This window comes from Silurus meridionalis, chromosome 13 (assembly GCF_014805685.1).
Source record: "Silurus meridionalis isolate SWU-2019-XX chromosome 13, ASM1480568v1, whole genome shotgun sequence".
Classification (NCBI taxonomy): domain Eukaryota; kingdom Metazoa; phylum Chordata; class Actinopteri; order Siluriformes; family Siluridae; genus Silurus; species Silurus meridionalis.
In genome coordinates this window covers 18,093,585-18,117,989 of record NC_060896.1, presented here as the reverse complement: position 1 = coordinate 18,117,989, position 24,405 = coordinate 18,093,585, and the positions used below count along the sequence as shown (strand labels likewise).

The following is a 24,405-nucleotide window of genomic DNA, read 5'->3' as shown; positions in this document are numbered from 1 at the left end:
TTGGTGTGAAAGAGGCAGATGTAGAGGACAGGGTGGTATGGAGACGGATGATCCGCTGTGGCGACCCCAAATGGGAGCAGCCAAAAGAAGAAGAAGAAGAATTATATTATGCTAGTTATATTATGTTTGGACAATTAGAACTATGTTGTTGTACATGCATCATTGTCTGTATATTTTTAAATCTTTCTACAAGTTTTATGCATCATAAATATTTTGCAATTAAAATGACAATTTATTAACTTGTTTACGGTTGTCTTTTTTTTTTTAACTAGATTTACAGTTTCATTAATTTTACATGAACATCAGCTTTAAGTTAAAAGAACTTTCATTTAATAATATTTTTAATTGTTGCATAATTATATAAATAATCATATTTGTAAAATATCTTGTGAAGTTTTTACCCATTTTATGATGTTTTTAACCATGTTCAAATTTTTTTTAACAAAATATTATTTGGGATTCAAACATTAATTAGCAGACCCCCTATGGTATACCCAATTAATAAAGGAATTCACTTGAAAAACAGCCAATTATGTAAAAATTTAATTAAATTATTTTTACAGTCCCAATCAGCATGTGTGTCCTGCACTGTTGGATGTACACCTACAGTAAAATACTCCTACAGGAGAAATGTGTGACCAGATGAGAGTTAATAAGCTATAATTCATTATTAGGGAGACTCAGCTGAAGGGGCAGGCTGAAGAGGCAGGCTTGGCCATAAACTGTGCATGGTATAATGAGGGAAAAATGACTCACCGTGCAAAATGCCTAGAGGGGAAGCAAAAGAAAATATGAGCAATAAGTGCCACTCAACATATGGTGAATAAAAAAATCCTAGTATTTTTTTATTTATTTAATACCATCTGCACATAAACAATGCTGAGGCCATGTGCTGTTGCAGCAAGCACCACAGATGAAACCCATAAACATTGAATGGTGAGTAATCCACTGGCAAGGAAGTTACCAAAAGAAAACTAACAAGGTTATTACAGCATTTTTAAAACACTGTCAGAATATAGAAAGATCATACTCAGTTTGTAACTCCAAGTGCTGCTACCATGCATATTATATTCCAGAATAAGAATGATTGCTGTTTAATAGCATTTATTGTATACACTACATGAAATGCCACCAAATTACATTATTAAAAGTGAGCCCAAGAGATCTACAAGTGTGCTTCCTTTTTGGCAACAACACCTGTTCACTCACATCGAAACCAAAGAAAAAAGGGACAATGATTCATTTATTAAGATACACAGTTGCAGAACACTCGTCTTGTGCACAGCAAGGACATTTACACATAAGAAAAATTGTCATTTTGGCATATAGAATTACAACCTGAAAAAAAAAAAAAAAAAAAAAAAAAGATAAATAATAAAAAAAAAGATAAATAAAAGAAAAACAAAACTAGCAAATGAGTGAACATACTTCTTAAAATCACAAAATCAATGAAAAAAAAATGGCACGTTAATAAAAGTTTACAAAAAAAAAGTTTATGCCAAAAAAAAAAGCAAACTAAAAAACAGACAGAAGGTATAAAAATCATTAGTCACATTTGAGTGTATTTTGTATTTATGAATCCCAGAGTGTTCGAAGATTAAGAACTATATAATCCTAATTCTGAACATTTAATATCTACAAAATATATATCTAATAATTTTGTTTTTCGAGCAGTTCGTCATTAAGAAATACATTTTAAAGTAGAAACAGTGAATCTATTTACAGTAAAAAACCCTGGAACTTCATTGAGTAAGCAAATGTAAAACAGTTTTCTATGCCATATAACATTTCCATCAACTAAATGACTGTTATATGTATTTTGGGGGCAGGTATTATATAAAAGACTGTTTCATGGACACAGGCTCATCATGCTGGGGGTCAAATACAACAATGACCTAATTTCACAGACAGCCTCATTATCAAACAGCTCTCTAAACAGCTTGTTTGTTCTTTTTGCACTCATTGTCTCAAGCACATTAAAAGAACAAAGAACATTTTTTGCTCATATGTGCTTCACTAAAGTCCTGGTAACTCAATTCTCCTATTACACTTGGCAATTATACTCCCGAATTCTCTTTAATCCAGGCACGGAATCTGGGGACAGTGCTGTAAATTCCAGGTTTGTTTCTACGGGCACATCCATCACCCCAGCTCACCACACCTGCCAGAAACATTCGCCCGGCTGAATTAGCGCTAGACAAAGGACCACCTGAGTCACCCTGCAAAAAAAAAAAAAAAAAAAAACAATACAAAAAGTATAATTACTCACCAGGCAAACGATATTATAACTATGTAATATGAGCTCTTTTCTTTAAAGGGTCACATGACTAGAACAAATAAACTCAATGGGGGGGAAAAGAAAGAAACAATACCTGACAGGCATCAACCCCTCCTGATAGAACACCAGCGCATGTCATGCGAGAAGTGATCTGTCCATTCATCAGTGAATCACATACTGTGCTGTTAATGATACGCACTTGAGCTTTCTGCAGGACTGTTGCTCCAGAGCCTGTGTACATGCAGGCACACACACACGTACAGATTTTAATATTTATTACACTCAAATATTTAGCAAGTCCTGCCAGGGAAAAACTTTGCTTAATCACACCCATTAGAAAACACCAAGCTTTTGTGATGAGCTTTTGATGACCAAATACACTCCTTAGATTGGGTAATGAACATTTCACATCCAACGCATTAAACACCAATTAAACTGTGAAACCCACCTCCTTCTTTGGTGGCCCCCCAGCCGGTGATCCATACCGGTTTGCCCACAGGGAAGACGTAAGAGGAGGATGGCAAACAGATGGGCCGGATGGTGTCTTTGAAAGTGACAGGATTATCCAGTTCCATGAGAGCTATGTCATAATCGAAGGTAAATTCATTGTAGTTGGGGTGAGGAATGATCCTCTGTAGGTAACGTTTTTCTGCTTTATCTGTCTGCTTTTGTGAGTGGAGGCCCAGATACACCTCCCAAGATCCAGCCTCAGCGAGCCTGTTCACACAAACACACAAAACACATTTTATTTTATTTATTTGGTCTATACAAAATCCCTTTTTTAGTACATATTCTTAAGGAACTTAGGGACAAGATAAAAGAAAAGAATTAATAGAAAGGTTTAATTCACGAACAAATCTGTGTTTCTGAACGAATCTTTCAAGCGAAAGAAACATTCAAATTCAGGTTGATGTACTGACACATACTGACTTGTCCCTACTGTGTCAAGCACGTGACTATTTGGCAGCTCTGAAGGAATGTGTCATTGGTTTGATCTATTGATAGAACAAGGTTTTTTTTTTTTTTTTGTGAAAGTGAATTAATGTTGAGTTTGAACTAGTGTGCTACAGATTGTGTTTGTGAACAATTTGAACAAATGATAATTATCTGCCTTGAATGGATCAAACAAAAAAGTAATTCCTTTAGTTCAAATGCGAGTCTACTAGTTCAATGAGAACAGGGGAATGTAGCACTTTGGAGAGATTAAACATGACTTAAATAATGTAAGTTCACTAATTTAGGTCCCAAAAATATAGAACAATATAACAGCTTAGTTGTTGTTATTTGAAATGGATGTAGTTATTTAGCACATTTTATCTCGTTACATTTGTAAAACATTACGAACTGCTAATTGTGGTTTTTAATCAATGAACTGCATGAACTAGTAATTTGTGAGCGAAATAGATGACCGAGCTGATTGCTGATATCTGCATGTTGTGCATTGCGTGCAAGATGAGAAATAATAAGGGACTGCATTTAAAAAGTGAGTAAGACAAAATGTAATAGACAATTATGACATAAATGTGTAAAAATTATTAAAGCATTAAAAAACTGCATCGTAATGTTTCTTCGTTAGTGACCATTTTCTCAAAACTATCCTGTGCTGATAACTTGTTAAAAGAGTCTATAAACTCTGAAGAGAATTAATTAAAATTTCTACTGCAATTACCATACAATTACAATCAATAATAATAATAATTAAACATTACACCATGTTTTGAAAGTTTTGCCTGGGCACTAATCACACTGGTAAATATGAAGCATTAAAACAGCAATATTTACTTGAGTTTTCCTTCGTTTTGTACGCAATGAGCTGCCGTGACTATCCAGCGATCACTGATGATTGATGCTCCACACACATGTATGGAGTTTTTGACATGTAGGCTGACCTGCCAAGGCCACTCCCCCTCCGCTGCATCCTGCCCGCCCACAATGCGCGAGGTTTTAAAAGGTTGGTTTCCACATACTATAATGAGAGATGTTATTAGAAGTGGCACCTCAGCCTTACACACAAAAGAAGATGATGAACAACATGGTACATGAGGATACTGAAATTGCTCCAATAGTACATATAGTAAAGGAGTCAATATTCCATGTTACCACTGTGTGGCAGTTAAAACCTGGTTGAGAGTCAGATATTGACAGGGAAAGGTCATTTAAAAAGATGCGCAACAAGTGATCGTGCTCACCCATGTGTTATTACTTGCAGTCTACTTATTATTTTCCTTTTAGTTTAGTTCAAATGCACTCAGTACAGAAAACCACTATATAAATCAAATTTAATGAAATATAATTATAAATGTTGTTCCATGGTGTTTTAATTTTTTACCATCACAGAAGTTCTCGTCAGACCCATCAGTACAATCCTGCACTCCATCACACTCTGGATTCTCCTTTGTGACACACTGGCCGTCCTTGCATTGAAAATTAGTTTCCTGACATACAGAGGCTGAAAGTGGAAAAGGGGCCAGAAAAATATATACTATAAACAAATCAACAGCACCATACAAGTAACACGTCAACTTTCGAAAAAAGAAATAACCTAAATAACTTAGAAATGAATTGCATCATAGATAACCTTAGTATGAACATCAGGTAATTTTAATTACACAAAAACAGCAAACTATCATATAATGTGCAACTTACATTTTCCACAATCTGCTTCATCGGACTTATCTTCACAGTCATTTCTCCCATCACACCTTTGTTTATCTAAGATACAGGCACCGTTTCCACATGCAAACTGTCCTTTGTTGCAGTTAGCTAAGGCAGAGAGAGAGAGAAACCTAATGTCAAATATGAATTCATACAAGGTGCAATTGCAGTAAAGAATTCCCGCGCTTCAAAACACTTACCGCAATTCATTTCATCAGTTTTGTCTCCACAGTCATCGATTCCATCACATTTCCAGAACATTGGTTTACACAAACCATTCAGGCAGCTGATCATGTCAGGACTGCACTCTATTCAAGGGAAAAATGAATATAATGAATATTTCTGAAAAACAAACCCTCACTCTCACACACACTTATGCTCTCCAAATTATATTACGTATGTTTGAATCCATTTTACTGGTTGAATAATTACAGCTTTCATCTAATAAAACAAGTACAAGAAGTTTAACAGATTGTGGTGTTCACCTGTAATGTCAAGAGGTTAGTATAAAATAAAAAAAAGATCACTTTTTCACTGTGGATTTAGACCAATTACTTAAACTGGACCAGGATTTGAGCAAGTTAATTAATAGCAAGCCTGATAACTATGTGGGTGCATTTCAGGTCAATACATACCACAGTTCCTCTCATCACTACTGTCTCCACAGTCATTCCAGCCATCACAGCGCAGGGCTTTACTAACACAGCGTTTATTGTTGCACAGAAACTTGTCAGGACACGCTGATGATGAGAAGTGGAATAAATTCGTTAATACTAATGCAGATTGTACTGTTGGTGCTAAACAATGTGGCTCAAATACAGTACACCATGGGTTCCTGATGGAGTCTATGGCGTGGTACTTACGGTTGCTGGGCTCGAAGGCTGTGTAGGTTGCATTAAAGCCTCGATCAACATATGATGCATCAGAGTAGAAAACTACAGTCATTTGGTTTGAGTTGCTGGTACGCATGGTGGAAGAAGGGAGTTCACCACAAAGCCTTTGGAGACAAAGTCAACAACCTGAACAGCTAATTTTTAACAGTCTTAAATTTCATAGTGAAGTTTTGACTAAAATATCCATACAAACAGTGCTGTATTAATATACCATGAACTTATTTGGATAAAAATACATGCAAATTAAAAAAGCCCGTTTTTTAGTGCTTATATTCAGAATTATTTTTAGTTGGTTTTAATAAAAAAATAATAATTTGTTGTTTTATTTAATGAATGTGTTTAATGTTTATTTTACACTATTAGCTTGTTTATTTTAATACATGTGCCTAATAGTAATGTGGCCAACCATTAAAATCACTCACAATTCATCATTGACCTTGACATAATCATGTACACAGGCACCGCCGACGGACATCATGAATTTAGAAAAGACCAACTTCACAAACATATTGTATGGTACCTTCAAGACACAAGTTCACACAACAATATTATAATATGCAGTTATGGCAGTAGTTAGACATTTCTGTGCATGCAGTTTCAGTGCAAGAGGCTGTTTTACCTGAATGGTCCATTCACATCTCTTCTCTGGTGGATAATATTTTGGATAGTTTGGTGATGTAAAGGTTCCAGAAGTTCCGGTCAGAATTCCACCACATGTAGATTCTACAGAAGGCCGAAACACGAGAGAGGAACATAGGCTTTAATCAAATTCACAATAAAGCATTCCTGAAGACATGTTGCAACTGACTGTTGCTAGAGTCATGGACTCTCCTCTCTAATGCTTATTGATAATTAGCCTACTGCATGGGTTTGCTGCTCAAACCTAGTTCAAACAATACTTAAATGTCTTCTTGCTTACAAAGTATTTTGGAGCAGGCGTGTTTGTATAAGCTGGTAGTTACTAACTGGTACTTTCAATGATAGATTATCTCACTAAATGTAAAATTGTTTTGACCAACCTGATAAACACACCTATTAATAATGGCATATGTAACATCCAATTAAAACAGCATGGTGAATAATACAATGCTATTCCACCCTTTACTTCAATAACAGCTTCCACTTTCCTGAGAATAATTTTCAACAGATTCTGAAAAGTGGCTGTGTGATTTAGAAGTCAATTCAGTCAAAAAAGCATTAGTGAGGTTGGGCATGTCAGATGACAAAGCCTTGGTGCAGGCCGTGTTCCAATTCATCAGTCCTGCTCTATAGTATAGAGTTGTGTATGAGTAATGACTCAAAACTGCACTATTCATTGTCACCCAGAACAAGATAGATTTCTTTTTCAGTGAGGCTCTTCTCAAAGTTTTGTTTTCATGTCGTCTCAGGGAGACCTTTCTTGCCTTTATCACCTCTGGCTTCCTTATTAAGAAACTGCTTAAAAACTGCTGCATAAGAAATGTATTAAATTGATTGAATTCAATTAAATTGAATGATTCAATTGAACAGAAATTCAACAATCTAAATTTCTAGTCACACCCTATATTAATCCTTTCCAATGCTCTGCTGGCCACCAAACTAATTTCAAAAGCATGAATGTAGACCGAATATATTCGCATATCTAAGATTCACAGCAAAGATTTTGTCATCCTCTAGCGATTCTTTAATAAAAAAAAAAAAAGAAAACAATAAAAATGCAATAATACATTTTCTATAAATGGGAAAACACTATATCAAACTAAGGCATTACAGCACAAGCAAAAATAATTTCCTCAGTTTCAACAATGATAAGATTATGAAGTATGCATGAAAAAACAATAAGTGAAATGTGCAGACCAAACAACCAATGGCGCATCAAAATAGTTCTCATTCATACCTCTAGCTCTGCCAGCCACCACTTGAGACACTTGTGCTCTGAAACCAGGATAGTCCCCCTGATCATCTGTTATCAGAGTCACTAGCATCACATTTCCAGATGAGATGAAGCCAAGAGGGTTATTAGGAGAGTAGGCTCCACATTTCCTATTATACAAAAAAGGCAATAAGATCCAACTATCACATCAGAACAGTTCAAATAAAAAAAGCACTATTTATTTGTCTTTTTTTTTTTTTTTGCAGTAGAAAGTGGTTTTTTTTTGTGTGTGCTACTGCAAATGCAGAACATTTGAAATGTAAGCTATGCTGTGTGCCCCTTAGAGACAAAGATTATTCAGCATGCTGCATATGGAAAGTTAATATACACTTAAGGAAATCCTTAACTTACTATAAAGGAGGATGTAATTGGATACAGTCATTATTATTGTTTCATTAAAAAAAGCTGCATTAAACTTTTACATTACACTAAGGAGCTATTAATGAATATTAAAATAAGCTAACCAAAAGTAGGCATCCACTTACATATGCCATATCTTGAAATATGTGCTCTCTTGGCTTTTTTCCCCCCAGACCCTATTTCTATGTAAGGCTGCAAACTAGCAGGTGTATTGTCAATGTAACTGGTTAACATAACTAGCTGGTAATTCCAAATGGCTAATTCAGTTCATTTTTGTATGCATACGAGAACTAGCTTTTGGAGTTCTCAAATTATCACATTATGTCCTGTGAAAACAATTTGTAAACTGTATATAGTTGTTAATTATCAATGCATATGACAGAAAAACTTTCACATCATAGAGTCTTATATTTAGCACCTATAAGCAAAACTGCAAGCTTAAACAAAGGTTCATGGACACAAGCTCTGGCCAACAAGCACCATATTTAGACAGTGACAGTGTTTCTACTTATGATTGTACACCACCACAATAGGTATGATATCATTCTAAGTGAAGACTTGCAGCTTTAATTCAAAAGTTTCACAAAAACATTGCATTTATTGATATAAAATTTGAGCCTTTTATTTTTACACACTCTATGTTCAAAGATTGGAACGTATTTGGAAAACAGACCAATTTTATTGCCCAAGTGTGGCCTATTTCCTTGTTTTGCCATGATGAATCAAGAACATAAAAAAGGTCTGCAGTTGATTCAAAGGTTCACATTTGTAGCCGTTCATGTCATGGGACCTCTCAATATGTGGTCCAAATAATTGTTGATGCAAGTGAAGGAGTTTATTTGAGCTCACTTTTTTCACCCAGGAGTTTAGCCAATTATGTAATACTCAAACCAGTCCCTATTTTACCAACATCTAGGCCAAGATCAAAGTTACAGAGATAACAGGTTTTTCATTCTGATGTTTGACCTGAATTGTATCTGCACAATTTGTACTTAGCACTGCTGCCACGTGATGTGCTGATTAGATAACTGCATAAATGTGTATGTGTACAGGTACTCCTAATGAAAAAGATGGTACCTGACTATTTTTTAAATCACTCAATTATAAGAACCCTAATGGTCTATATGCTTTAAAAAAAAAAAAAGGCAAATAATGACATGTTTACTAAATATAATTTCAGAAGGTCACGGTGAGCTGGGAAGTCAACGAAGCTTAACAAGCTGTTACATTTTGAGAATTCTATGATGATTTAACTTTAATTTGATACTGAATATGTTCCAATAAATACCATATGGTGGACCCTCATGATGTGGCATTCAAAAACCTGAAGGACAAGTTGCTGTCTTATTGTACTGACTAATGGAAAAACATTTCATGAATGCGAGTCACGAAAAAAATGGGTCATAGCACTTACAGAAACAAGTACATTAAAATATAAATGGATATTACAATAATTAAATCACATAAATGGCCCACCAGACAGAAAAATAGGTATTCATAAGCACACACAAAGATATGTTTAAAAAACACTGATTAATACACTGGTTCACCACTGAATTTCACCAAAGGATATTTCCAAAAAAGCCAATGGCCAAACATTACAATTTTTTGCTGAAAATAGTTAGAGGGTAACCTTCAATGATTTATATATAAATATTGTTAATGAGTGTATGTGTACATTGTATCAAGATATTAAGTTACATGTGTAAGCACGTGAGAGAGAGAGAGAGAGAGAGAGAGAGAGAGAGAGAGAGAGAGAAAACCAAGAGAAAGAGATACAGTGGTTGCCAAGCTTGTTTACCCTGTTTTAGCTATCTAGCTAAGACACACAGCTAAATAATACACATTCAAAATGAATAGACGCAACTCGGCGTAATTGCGTAATACTAATGCTTCTTTTGCGGTTTATTCCACAAACCTTGGGATGGTGTTATGAGGAAAACCGGGAGTGTGTCCATTCTTTTTTTGATATAACTGCCATTACATTTCTGGGAAGTCTTTCTAATAAAATGTGGAACATGGTTATGGGACAAGAGTGATGGCATGTCTGTGGGTCAGTGGATTTCAGGGCTTGGTATTAGCCACTTAGGCTCTTCCATACAAACTCTGTAAACCATTGTTTTTTTGTTTTTTAATAGACTGGGGCATTAAGGTTGTGGAACAGGTTTTGTCGTATGATTCCAGTATAAAGAAATACAAGAATGCAAGATGGTCGGGTATTTACATACCGGTACTTTCAGTCATAAATGTAAATTGGTACCGTATTTTTCGGACTATAAGCCGCTACATTTTTCCCATGTTTAAAACCCCGCGGCTTAAACAACGAAGCGGCTTATTTATGAATTTTTCCTGGGTTTTTCCAGGTTTCACAAACTTCAAGCCAAAAAACTGAACCCCATAACATTAGACCAAAGAAATTGGAACGGAAACGAAAACACGCACCTCAGCTGTGTTCTCAGCTGCATGGCATCCGGAGAAAAAACTTTTTTTTTTTAAACGCACGACGATGCCAAAAGATAAACTCCCGAGAGAAATAGTTGTGAAAGGAAGGCGGAAAACAGTGAACAATGATTTTCATGGTGGACTACTGTTTAGATACAAGCCGTTGTAACGCGTTAAGTCTGCAACAGAAATCATATAAGCACAGACAGGATTCCAAACCCGTGCTTTTTTTAATTCTTTCTTGGCAACAGCGTTACAGGTTATACAAAGAAACTTAGAAATGAGCATCAGAAAATAATAAGGACATAATCCTTGTCCTGCACACATGCAGTAATACCGGAAAAAATGCAGTGCCAGGCTATTCCCAAAATACCGATATGCTCCTAAAGGAAGCGCAACATATTTCACCCGTTACACCGTGTGTAATGTGTCTTTCGTTAAAGCCTGTGAAAAGTTCATTAGTTTCAGTGTAGACACCTGCGGCTTATAGACAGGTGCAGCTAATTTATGTTAAAAAAATATATTTCTAAAATTCACTTATATATGGGTGCGCTTTATAGTCCGGAAATTACGGTATTTGGCGCTATATACAATTCACACTATCTGAGGAGAATCAGATCTATAGAATGATGTTTCCAACCCCATGCTTTACCTTGGGCATATTATTCATGTCAAAAAAGGTTTATACTTTTAATTGAACTTAATACAATTGGATTTCATCTCATTTTTATAGCAGATCTGACAATGTATATTGTCACAAAGCAACTCATAGAAAGAAACAGGATAGGAATATCAATTTAAATTCATATGTTTAACCCTATATATTTCTCCCGTACCCTGATGCCTACCCCGGTGTAGATATATTTCTGTGAGAACGCATCACCATAGTTTATAAATGTATGATAATTACTTTACAGTTTAAATGTGATTGTATTTTTTTTTTTTTTTGTCCTTAAAAGCCTTTCATTTATTTTTTACTCAAATTTTGTTGGTTGCTTTATCACATTAAAGGTGACAAAAAAAATCTGCCACCATTTATCCTTTTTAATGTTTACAGTACATCAACTGCAATTCTTAAAGGAATGTGAGTGCAAATGTTAATCGTAGCTTAGGGGAAATTGTAATTATACACGTTTTATTGTATGACTTCATTTCATGACTATGAAATATATGCATGATAGAGGCAAATTATTAAAAATATATGTAGTAGACGAGAGCAAAGAACAGGAGGGTTTCTGAAAAACAACATGATTTTTATGATATAAAATTTAGGGCAAAACCTTCCACTTCGCTAAACACGGCATCAGTGGAATGAACAGGCACAGGGTGTGCACAGGAAAGAGTAAATTAAACTAGATTTGTTGATGAACTAGATTAGACTGAACTTGTTTAAGGCTTAGCCAGCTCTGAACAATTTTGTCTTTCTGTACTATGCATTCAAAACAACCGCAGATGAAGTCAGGCATAAATAGTCACTCTAGACTGATATTGATCAACCACTGGGAATAAGAAAGTTGACATATTTGATTGACACCCTCGGAAACATATATAAAAAGTGCATTTAACATTGAAAACTAAGCGTCAACCCCAAACATATAGAATCAATTCCACACACAGATTTTTCTTACATTTGTTTGGAAACTTCTGGAAGATAGGAGTACATTACTTCAAGCCATGTGCTGAGCATTTTATATGTGGTTTTACAAGTTTTGCTCACAATAACTTCAACAATTAAATACCTAAATGTTCTAAGTTGCCACTAGCAACCACTGGATTAAGTGTAACTCAACCACAAAATTACATAAAGCAGAACTGAATTAGTACAACTACTGCAGCTGTCAAATGTTCATCATATATGATATATTAATAACTAATAAGTAGAATAGCTTTAACATATGGAGGCATTGAGATACCACGAGTGGTTATATTGTAAATGAGACATGCCTGTTGATTAAAGACCTCTAACATCGTATCTAACATTTGAAAATATATTGGTATAATAAAAAAAAAGAAAGAAAAGAAACACTTTAAACTTACTCAGCCATGAGTCGGCTCTCAAGTGCCACCAGTGAGTCATACACTTTTAGAAAGTCGTTCTTGCAGTTTTTTTCAATGTTAAAAGTAGTAAAGTCCAGCTTGAGGACATAGCCAGGGTCAGCTCGTAATTGCCACTGAGCGAAAGAATTTTGTGGGTATGGGTAGTTTGGAAACCCAGGTGTCATGATATCAATGACTTGATTAGTCTTGGTGTGAACTAGATATTTGTAATATGCTGTAGGGAAACACAAGTAGGTATCATTCCTTACACATAGCACACATATACATTTATTTTTATTTAAATCATATAGGTAAGACTTACAAGGATTTGCAAACATCCGTGAATCTAAAGCTATCAACAGAAAAAGACCCATAGATAAAATTAAACAAATATTAATTGGAATATAATATAATGTGTAAAACCATGCAACGATTATGTACCTGATGTAAATATTCTATTAAATTTCAGCTCTCCTGTTGATTCCGATACACGCCGCCCAGCCTTCATCATCATGTCATCCATGTTCTTCATGGTGTCATCCACAGCACTCGCCTGTGACACTGGAACGTGGAACTCTGACAGGTAATACGCTATTACACTGCCTTCACTGGAGATATAGGGAAAAGTGACAACATTCTTATAAAATGAAAATAGTACGAAATAGGTTTACTCACTGTTGGGGTTAAGTCACCAAACTAAGGGCTGATATAACACTTTTCCAACATGAAATTTATTTTAACTGCATGCGCTGGGTGTGTTTCTCTAACCTGTCAAAATTCCAAACTGTTAAATGACCTAATAATAAAAAAATAATGAAAATAAAAAATGATAATAATATTATTATTATCATCAATCATTTTAATTTATTTGGATGTTTAAAATTATATTTTAATATTTGTATGTTTTAAGTCTAATAGTATTCATATAAATGCATAGTGTTAGAGTTTTAGGCAGCTGTGAAAAAATGCATAGTGAGAATGCTTTCAGAAATAAGTGTCCATAATTTGTTTTTATCAATTAATAAAATAGAAAGTAATGTAAAGAGGAGAAATCCAAATCAATATTTGCATATCCAATGTAATATTGGATACTTTGTGTGGCATCAGTTCTTCTAGGTACACCCTGTAATTGCAGTAACCAAGCTAACACTCTAATAAAATTAGCATTATAAATATAACCAATTGAGATAAGTTATGAAAGTTTTGTCCAATAAAAATGGGTTTACACTGTAGCATTTTTAAGTTCACAGGTTTATAACAATACCTGAAGGCTTGCACAGTAGAATGAACATAATATTTGGACAGCTGGGGAATCTTGGTGTAGATATCTCTTAACTGAAATTAAACAATGGTACGACACAATTATTTTCATTATAACAAACAATATACAAACTGATGCAGATTTAACCATTATATTGTGACAATATGACCTACCTGAGATGTAACCTGTCTGGCCAGGGCTTGAAACTCTGTACTATTGGGGTTCTCATAAGCCTCCAAAAAATCTTGATTTGTGATGTTCATAGAGCCAGCATACATCTTTTTCACCCTGTTGTCCCTCCGGACTGAAAGTTCAAACATGCACATTACACCTTTTTACAACAGATAATAAAAAATCTTCAGACATCAGAGTTTTTAAAAGGTTCTTCTGTATAAATAAAAAGGAACTGAATCAGATGTATTCATGTCCGACAATCACAGGGTGGAAAATAATATCAGTCTTAAGTTCTATGTTTTAATTTATTAGGGCATAAAGTGCAATTGTGAGGTCCTTACCAACCAATAATATACAACAAAGTAACCATAGGGGACAACTAAAAAAGCACAACAGATTTAAATATGTAGTGATTTGTCCTGAAAAGTGAACCATTAAAATATAACCTGTAGAGAAAACAAAAGTACCTCTTAACATGTAGAAACATTTAGTAGCAATAACGTGAAGGAAATGCATTCATTTTCACCATGGCTTCAGTTTATTGATGTTTGATGCCATTCATTTATACACAACTGTATTAATCTTAAGATCCACACACAGTATCTCAGTGGGGCTGTGGTTTGGACTTTGATTTGATTGTTTCAACAAGAAGTAAATTTTCTTCTTTAACCATTCAGTTGTTGAGTTGCTAGTGTGTATGGGATAATTGTCCTGTTGCATGGAACGATTTCACCCCATCTTAAGCGGCTGGACAGAAGCAAATTATCCCGCTCCATCACCATACTTGACTGTTGGTCTAAGTTGTAAAACTGTAGTTGCTTAGGGGTTGGTTAGGAAAAGTGGCCATGAGGATGATATGTCCATTAAAACACAAATAATCCTGTTCTCATTCCATGATCATGTATTACTTTAGAGCATTTTAGAGCACAAATCATAAAGTTGCATGCTATAGGGTGAAGCATGCAATGAAGTCTGTCAACCAGGATCTTCTGTTTAAATAGCATGTTGCACACACCAAACACAGGCTTCTAATAAAGCACTGGCTGCCATTTTTGAGTCATAGCTTGTCATCAGCTCTACTACTATGTTGACTGGTCCGGTGGGAATTCCCAACAAAGAGTTTGTAGTAATTCACTGTGGTTATTTTACGCCAAACATGGCAACGTGCATGATGACCAAACCATTTCATTTTGAAAGGACCAAAGTATATTTCTCCAACACATTTGTGGTTTATTCACATGTAGTTTTTTAAAGCCATATACATTTTTTTCCTAACCATCCATTTCATGAAACTCAGAGATTCAGGTTTTTTTCTGATTGTGTTCAAACAGATTGTGAAAAACAGTTAATGTGTTCCTTAACCTTTTTAAAGACTCTACACATGTAAACAATCATTCTCTCAGTGGAATGGTGAAATTCTAATTGAGATGACATTATAAACTTACTCAGACTGAAAAGCACCAGATTTAAGCTCAAATAAAAAAAAAAAACAATAAATGAAATTAAATTTTTGCCTCACTAAACATCCTTCTCATTATGTGTGAAGGCAAAATACATCTACATTTTCATCAAGGCCTGGTTCATTACAGTTCTGATTGTTTTAAATTGCTCAAATGTTGAGATAAATACTAAAATGAATACCAAAATGATCATTCAGGTCTAAAACACAATTATGTAAATTACATTTAACAAAACAAGAACTTACAGTGGAAATGTAGGTTAAAACAAAAACTTACAGTGGAAATGCCATACAAGAAGTCCTGTCATCAAAGCCACAACAGCTGCAAAGAAGATTACACCAAATATAGCACCAATCTTCCCTGGATGCTTCTTCTTCTCCAGCTTTTTGGAATCTGTTGCTGGCAGAAATGTGACTGCTTGGTCCCAGTCCTTGTCCTAAATAAGCAAAAAAATAAACAAAGAACCTAAAGTATCCATCTTATTTTCATTATAGGTTTCTTACTATTATCTATAGGTGCTATAATAAATGTATCACTTGGAAAAAAAAGAGAGAAAAAGGTTTATTTAAATTAAAAGATTTTCTAATTCTTTTTTGCTATTTCTTTTCTTTAGAGTTTGTCAGCTGCTCTTCTGTCTAGTTCTAGTCATGTGGAAAAGAGGGGCAAACTGTAAATAATTATTGTAAATGCTTTTTTATGTTCCCATTAAAAATGAAATCAATGTTTTTTGAGACTGCACAACAAGTCTCATGAGTTCATAAAGAAAGAATCTTAATAAAGATCCGTACACACCTATTTTTCTGCTTCCAACAGAACAACGTCAAGTTGTATTAAAGCAATAGTCTTTACTTCATCTCTCAGTAGTTTATTTGTTATAGCTGATTATTTTGAATGTAAGTAGATTGGCAAATTGTTATCTGCATTGTATAAAAAGTTAGTCCCGCATGTGTAATATCTTCTTATGAATCATGTTTTTAGAGAAACTCGGGTGGACTTGATTTAAAATCACATCAGGCCTTCTGAACAGTCATCAATGACTGGCTTCACTACTGCTCTCGTGTCTGAATGAGCACATATCCCCAGAGACATGCTTCAAAATCACCAAAACCCCTTTCCAGAATAGTGTCATTTCTAATACTTCGAAAGGGAAACAATTCAAGATTCAAACAGTGCATGACCAGTGGGTTCAGACTCTAATAGACAATAAATAAATAATACATTGATTTAAAAAAGCAAATACTGCATAATTTAAGTAAATCTAATTAATAAATGTAGACAACATTCTGATTAAACAAATCCACTGTTAAAAGGAATGCTGGGTTTTTATGTTACAACCCTCAAGTTCCTAAAAAAAAAAAAAAAAAAAAAAAAAACCTTTCTTAAAGCAAGCAATTCTGGCCATTCTAATGAAAGCAAACTTGGAACACAGAAAGAGATGAAAGAAATGAAAATAATTCAGAAAGCAGAAAGCTTTCTTACCAAAACGACAGAGAAAATAAACCACTGGCCATGCAGCCATGTTTAAAAATAAATCTGAAGGATTCGGATATGTATTTTTTCAACTATTTGATTTAAGTTGGTGATAAAATTAACTGATTAATATTAGTTGTCTACCACATTATATCAGAGTTAAATTAAATGAATTAAAATTTTTGACTTTTATATCCAGATCAGGTGTACGATGCAAAACATTTTCCATTGGACAATTCAATTGGACAATTAGCTGCTCATCTGTCCATTAGCCAGATGTTTTCCTCATTAGTTCCTTGCAAAAAAAGCAACTAAAAATCTGCAGTGGATTTTTGTGGCTTTTAATTTGGAATATGTTTCTGTTAACTCTCATTATAAAGTCCAAATTATACATTTACTGCCAGTAAAGCATGCCAGGAGGAGGGCGTATCCGTCAAAGTCAACAAACAAGAGAAGCCTTCAACAAAAGACAATAAAGAGTGTTTACCACAAGACGCAAGTTCGCAAAAAAAACATCTTTAATATCCAAACCAGTTCTGGAACAGCATCCAATAGATAGAACAGATAGATCAACTTGTACATGAATGATAAGAAGAGAATAGCATTGAGAAGGGAAGGAACTACTCAAAAGGATACCACCATATGTTATGGCATGTGAATGTATGACTGCTAGTTCCCTATTGTTTGGACGCTGCCAATAGCCACAGGATGAATTTACAAGTGATCTTTTTAGACCCAACAAAATGCCTTTAAACTTCACAAAACAGATAAACAATAATTTTTTTAAAATACTTTAAAGGCAACTCATGAGTGTTTATTAAAATCAAGTTAATCACTTGTCCTGAAACTAATTTAGCATGTATTTAAAGGTGAAAACAAAAAAAAGGTGAGCACAAAATACTCCAAGAACAAATGGGAACTGAACACAGAATAGGAATGGCAGAGTATAGAAATTCCATCATCTGGCAAGATACCCAATGTCTGATTATGTCTATGGGCTCCAAATATTATAGAATAAATATCAAAAATTACAATTCTATTTTATAAATTATGTTAGTCTATACAGTTACTTTTGTTCACCTTAAAAGGTGGAGCAATGTTGAAAATGTTTAAGGGCAATGCTTCAATGAAGGATGGATCACAACCGAGACAACAAACTGTCATCAAACCAAATAATTCACATGTAGACCTTGTCTAGACTCTTTGTATGCATCAGTTTCATTTCTCTTAAACTGAAGTGATCCAAACATGTTCCAGCATGACAACATCATTATGCACAATAATGTTTAGAAGACATGACATGCCAAGGTTAGTGTGGAGGAACTTGAGTGGCTACATATAGAACATAGCAATGTGTCCTTAGACCCAGAACAGGGAGACTGCAAAGCTTATAAAGCAGATAAAATGATTCTATACAACTGTGTGCCATTAGTTTAGGGAGAAGGCCCACATCGAGTGTGATCAAGTCAATCTTCAGTTAAACACATAAGCTATAATCATTTTAAGTTTCAATCAAATCAAGTTTGAATTACAAAAGATCCACACTATTGATTTCTATTAATAGATTAGTCTATCTATCTGTCTATACAATGATAACAAATCCATAAAGACAAGATACCAAAAACAGTACTAAATTGTTATATAATTATAATACTACAATGCGAAGATCTGAGTACACATGCAGTCAATGTGTAGTGAAACTATGAGTCAGTTCCCATCCTCAAGTTTGGCATTTGGCCAGATCAACCTAGCATGACATCACAGTGCTGAGTTTCTGTTATCTAGTCAAATTTGTATTCATTCCGTTTGTGTTCCCAACAAAGCTACATCACCCAGCACTTGATGCGCTAGGCCAAACTAACAAACAGTTAGTATTCAAGTGATATTCTGAATTCCTAAAATTATGACTCGAGCCCTTAAATTGACCAGATTGCTACAACCAACATGCTTAATCAGCCAAAGTGATCACTGTATTTGTGAAAGTGACGGTTTTGAAATGGTAAGCCACTGATCTAGCATTCCTGTTTATATAAAGCATTTGATCAGCCCACACTTGACCGAAACCAGTCACAAATGATACAGATGCACCTTAAAGAAATATTTTCTAAACCCCTTCAGGACAAAGCCTATTGTTTAGCAAGTTTGCAGTGTAAAATGTGTAATCTGTTTTTAACTGCTACATGCAGTGACACAAGAATACAACAGAGAAGAGAACTGCTCTGGTCACTTAAATGCCAAATGGTCAAAATTTGTATCATTAATCAACAACAATTGCATTACTTCAAATTTTATGTCTGAGCCAAATTTATCTTGGTCTAATCTAATCGAAGAACGTGCTATCTATCAGGCTTCTGTTCAGGTTCTTTAGCAAAGTTAAATCTGTTTTGCACCAAAGAGCATGCAAGAGCTTTATTCTTGCACTCTGAACATCAATTATGCAATGTCTTTTGCACTGTTTAAGCTGTCACAAAAACTCTGATTTCCACTGATGACTCATGTGCCAGGACTGAAAAAGCTCACCCTTGTGTTTTTCAAAACTAGATTTCGCACAAAGTGCATCGTGAGGGTTGTCATTTTTGGATGACAGCCACTGTGACTCTGATTAAAGTGTTTAGCTGGTTCTAAAGCTCCTGATTACTGCTGCAACTGTCTTTTGAATTTTTTTTTTTTTTTGGTTGCTCACCAATCCTCCTTTTCCATCTTTGTCAAGTCTTGGAATCAGTTATGTCTGCCAATTGTTTTCGAAATTGAGCCATGACACAGGCATTCACAACTAATAGTTATAAGACTATTGTTCACAACTAATAGTTATAAGACTATTCATTTTATACCCATGTATAATCAATTAGGCTAACTGGAAATCCCAAGTATAGTCAACTGAGTTTCAATTATCAATGTTTTTTTTTTTTTTTTTTTTACAGTTTCTGTCAGTGATTACAGAGGTTTTCCACATTTGTTGCAATCTATTGTGTTAACTTTGGACTCTGTATTTTTAATATTGTCTTTTTTCTTAAGATTAAAGACAAAATACTCAGCTTGCCAAAAGAAAACTAATGCAATTACAATAGCAGTGATAAAATTTTTTCACATTTCACATTTAAGTAATACTGCACAGGGGATCTACCGACTTCTGTTGTATGCTGGAAATGTGATCATTATATCATTTACCATGTTATTCATTTTCCTTTAGAATACTAACATTAACTAACTAACCGCTGAAAGTAACCCAAAAATTATTTTCAATGAGAACTGAAGACGGTATTAAAGTTCTTCGTTTCTCTCACTTGCACTGTTCATGCTAATTGCTTTTAATGATCTTGTTCCACAAGACCAGGCTTGCCCTCAATGCACCACCAATGCATTGTGCCTTTGCTGAATGGGGGGGCGGGGGTTAGGGGCGGGGGGGCAACTACTAAAAGGTGCATGGTTTCATTTGTCCTATTGTTTCAGTAGAACATCTCAGTAGCACAAGGACAGTTTTTGGAGAGTAAAACCTCTCCACAGGAACACGTGATAAAAATATGCCGCTCAATAGCTTTAAAAAGATACACTAACTGTCTGAAAACCTGCATGCCAAGACATGCTTGGTAGATACATTGAAACAACACATTCCAAATTCCACTAGTGTATGCAACCTTACAAATTCTTGTGTACATGTCAAATGTGAGTATGCCATTAGGCAAAAACTATAAAGCAAATCTAGTGAAAATAGCAGACAGGGATCAGAATAATCAGTGGCAGAGTTCATTTAGTAAGCCTGTAAATACTTCATTCATTCATGAGAAAAAGCCTTTGGCTTGTTGTGTCGAACCAGCCGGAATAACAATCACTGAATATTTGATCTGGAATTTGATCTAATTTGCTAAAGTTTACTGGTGTACTGGTATTAAAAAAAACAACAACATGGCACTACAGACATCTTTAAATGAGTCAGGATTGCACTGTAAAATGCCAATATACATTTTTCCAAAAATTAAAGAAAAATGCATTCTATCTATAGAATATATTCTATAAATGGAATATTAACCCCAGGGCCTGACCTGAAAATAACACAGTGGACAGATGATAAAGTCTCAGAAGTTTTACGGTCCTTTTAAATACGTCCTTTGAACGAAGTATATCTGTTTATAAACTCTTCGCTTGTCAGCTTAATGATCAACCTGTCTCTGTGAAACTCTTCCTTCATTTTACAGTGAAGACACATTGAGTAAGGAAATATAAACACTGTAAAATAAATACAAATTGTTCTGATTATCAGGTTTGGTTGCTTGGTTTTTAAGTTTCTGAGAAACCATAATAATGTAAAAAAAACAACAACAACAACAACAACAACAACAAAAAAAAACCCACACACCTAAAGATTACATACAATATACAGAGCTGAATATAAATTCGTTATTTTTTTTCCTAAAAATGTATGATTGTGTTTGACATTACCAATAAATCACTCGGTATAATTGGGGGGGAAAATGTTTGTGGATAGAAACTCAAAATCAGAAATCCCGTGTATCTGTTACCAATGTGCAGCACTGTGATACATTAATGCGTAAAACTGACACGGAAAACAAACAACAATTCCATAAACACAGATTTAATAAGGAACAAAATGGATAAACTAAATTTAGTATAAGTCTTACCGAAGACTTCGGAGTGTAACGCATTCCTGCATCCATTGGATCCATGATTTTAAGCAGAACAGCCGATGTGTGCTTCCTGGTTCCCACCTGTTCCTCGACCAATTCACGCATCCGATTGCACACCTTCAAGTTGAGTAAAACCAGTCTTCAAACCAGTCTTGCTGTCGACGGCAAGTGAAACTAGTAGCCTATATGACCCGAAGAAAATAAAAGAAAACGCAATCTCAATTTAATAACTATACCCAAAAAATGTAAATACAAAAGTCAAAAGTTTAATAAATCATGACCTATTGCGTTTAAAGATATGCAACAGGTACAACGAAACTAAGATTTGTCTTCGCCTACATCCAGAGCGTCATCTACCTGTATGACCGGAAAAAAAAAAAAAAATCATACTTCCGGATTCAGGTAACAGTGGGCGTGTCCCTAAGAGCGATACTCACCTGCGATTCAAGGCCGCGCCCGCGCTGCCAAAGCCTCTGAGTGCGCGTGCGAACTAAACGTCATACATCAGGAAACCAGGTTTGATGAGTATTTCACTTCCTTTTTCATTTGAAGCGACAAATGGGCGAAGAAAAAACTGGTTTCTGTTGCCTCACAATGACTCATAGACTATTTTTAAACATAATAACAATAATAAAATCGTCATCATCAAGTGATAAAACATCTGTGTGGTTTCAGTTTGGTTTAACTAGAGATAAGGATAGAAGTAGCATTTATTCTCATGGCATGATCATAGAAATCCAAATATTATGTTATTTTTGTGTATGACAAAAATATGTAAGGGATCATCCAGGGGATGTGTGTGGTTTTGGAATTTAGTTTGACCATTATCATGCAGAGAGATTAATGTGGTAAGATAACGTTTATAAAAAAAAATAAAAAATAAAATAAAATTCTCAATATTTGCTGGGAGAGCTCTTAGGGAGAGCTTGTATGTTTTCCGTATTCACTACTCAGTGTGTGTGTGTGTGTGTGTGTGTGTGTGTGTGTGTGTGTGTGTTTGTGTGTGTCCACCTCAGTCAGCAGTGCACCTGCAACTACTTCATCATCAGGCGAGAAAAATTATAAAATAATTAAATAACCCTAGTAATTCAGCCACTTATCGGCCGATTGTTCCAGGTCTCAGTGCAGGAACGGTAGTGTCATTTGCTGGTGATGCTGTGGTAATGTTAATTTCTCTTTGTTCAAGATTCAGAACCTCTCTGTTCTGCCTTCTTCTACTGTTATTCTTTTGTTATTGCTCCACTCTCCCACCAGCGAACCGAGTTCGAGCCCCACCCTGGGCACTTCCCCGCGTCTGCGTATTCCAACGATAGCTTTTTCTTTGAGTTGAATCTTAGATCTTTCTTTTGACTCTGTCATTCCGAAATTTTACATCTATTAACTATTGTTTGTAGATGACATGTCCATATACACCAACCAGATATAACATTATGAAGGGAGAAGTGAATAACACAATCTCTTTATCAGGCACCTGTTAGTGGGTGTTATATATTAGGCAGCAAGTGAACATTTTGGCTTCAAATGTAATGTGTTAGAAACAGGAAAAATGGGCTATCCTAAGGATTTGAGCAAGTCTGACAAGAGGCAAATTGTGGTGGCCAGACGACGGAGTTAGCGCAGCTCCAAAACTGTGGTGTTACTGGTCTGCAGTGGTCAGTATATATCAAAAGTGGCCAAAGGAATAAACATTGGTGAACCGGCAACAGGGTCATGGGCAGCCAAGGCTCACTGATTCATGTTAGGAGCAAAGGCTGTAGCTCAAATTGCTGAAGAAGTTAATGCTATTATTGCTCGACAATTCAGGACTGTTTTGTCAGGACAGATTTTGCTAAAAGGATGAAAATGGCAGTGGTAAACACTCATTTTAAGAAGGAGGAGGATCATAGAGCGACATATAAGAGTGGAGGAAGGACACAGGTGGACTATGTTCTATGTAGGAGATGCAACCTGAAGGAGATTGAAGACTGTAAGGTGTTGGTGGGGGACAGTGTAGCTAGACAGCATCGGATGGTGATCTGTAGGATGGTTTTGGAGGTGAAGAAGAAGAGGAGGAGAGTGAGGACTGAAAGAAGAATAAGATGGTGAAACTGAAGGAGGAAAAGTGTAGTGTGAGGTTCAGGGAAGAGGTCAGACAGGAGCTCGGTGATGGTGAAGAGGTGCTGGATGATTGGGCAACTACTGCAGAAGTGATAAGGGAGACAGCTAGAAAGATACTTGGTGTGACATCTGAAAATAGAAAGGAAGACAAAGAGACGTGGTGGTGGAATGAGGAAGTGCAGGAGAGCATAAGCAGAAAGAGGTTGGCAAAACAGAAGCCAAGGGAAGTGAAGGTATGTGCTAGAGAGAAGGGGAATGAAAGTCAGTAGAAGTAAGACAGAGTACATGTGTGTAAATGAGAGGGAGGGCAGTGGAGTGGTGCGGTTGCAGGGAGAAGAGGTGGAAAAGGTGGAGAAGTTCAGGTACCTGGGGTCAACAGTGCAAAGTAATGGAGAGTGTGTTAGAGAAGTATAGAAAAAAGTGCAGGCAGGGTGGAGTGGGTGGAGAAGAGTGATAGCAGGAGTGATTTGTGATAGAAGGGTATCTGCAAGAGTGAAAGTGGACTGTGGTGAGACCTGCGATGTTGTATGGATTAGAGACAGGGGTGCCGTTAGGGGACTGGTGTTAAGTAAAAGACAGGAGGTGGAGCTGGAGGTAGCAGAGCTGAAGATGTTGAGGTTTTTGTTAGGAGTGATGAGGAGGACAGGATTAGAAATTAGGTTTTTAGAAGGATGTTTTGAAGACAAGATGAGGGAGGTGAGATTGAGATGGTTTGGACATGTG

At 35.5% G+C, this 24,405-nt stretch overlaps 1 protein-coding gene across 3 annotated transcripts; it reads right to left on the bottom strand.

Annotated features, from left to right (window-relative positions):
• Positions 1–820: 820 nt before the first annotated feature.
• st14a (ST14 transmembrane serine protease matriptase a) lies at positions 821–21,946 on the bottom strand. 3 transcript variants are annotated; one of them, XM_046864187.1, is made up of 20 exons: positions 21,867–21,946; positions 21,580–21,767; positions 15,749–15,908; positions 14,012–14,142; positions 13,842–13,912; positions 13,019–13,185; positions 12,900–12,929; positions 12,578–12,812; positions 7,703–7,848; positions 6,446–6,549; positions 6,249–6,346; positions 5,797–5,930; positions 5,569–5,673; positions 5,134–5,241; positions 4,925–5,041; positions 4,608–4,727; positions 4,061–4,244; positions 2,727–2,995; positions 2,373–2,509; positions 821–2,219 (listed from the first exon to the last, which is right to left on the bottom strand). In XM_046864187.1, the coding sequence occupies exons 2-20, from the start codon at positions 21,688–21,690 to the stop codon at positions 2,058–2,060; spliced, it is 2,589 nt and encodes an 862-aa protein (XP_046720143.1). In that variant the 5' UTR covers positions 21,691–21,767; positions 21,867–21,946; the 3' UTR covers positions 821–2,057. The 3 variants fall into 3 exon arrangements, with proteins under 3 accessions (XP_046720143.1, XP_046720144.1, XP_046720142.1); XM_046864188.1 differs by having other exon boundaries at positions 21,925–21,945; XM_046864186.1 differs by having other exon boundaries at positions 21,580–21,940.
• Between the last annotated feature and the right edge of the window lie 2,459 nt (positions 21,947–24,405).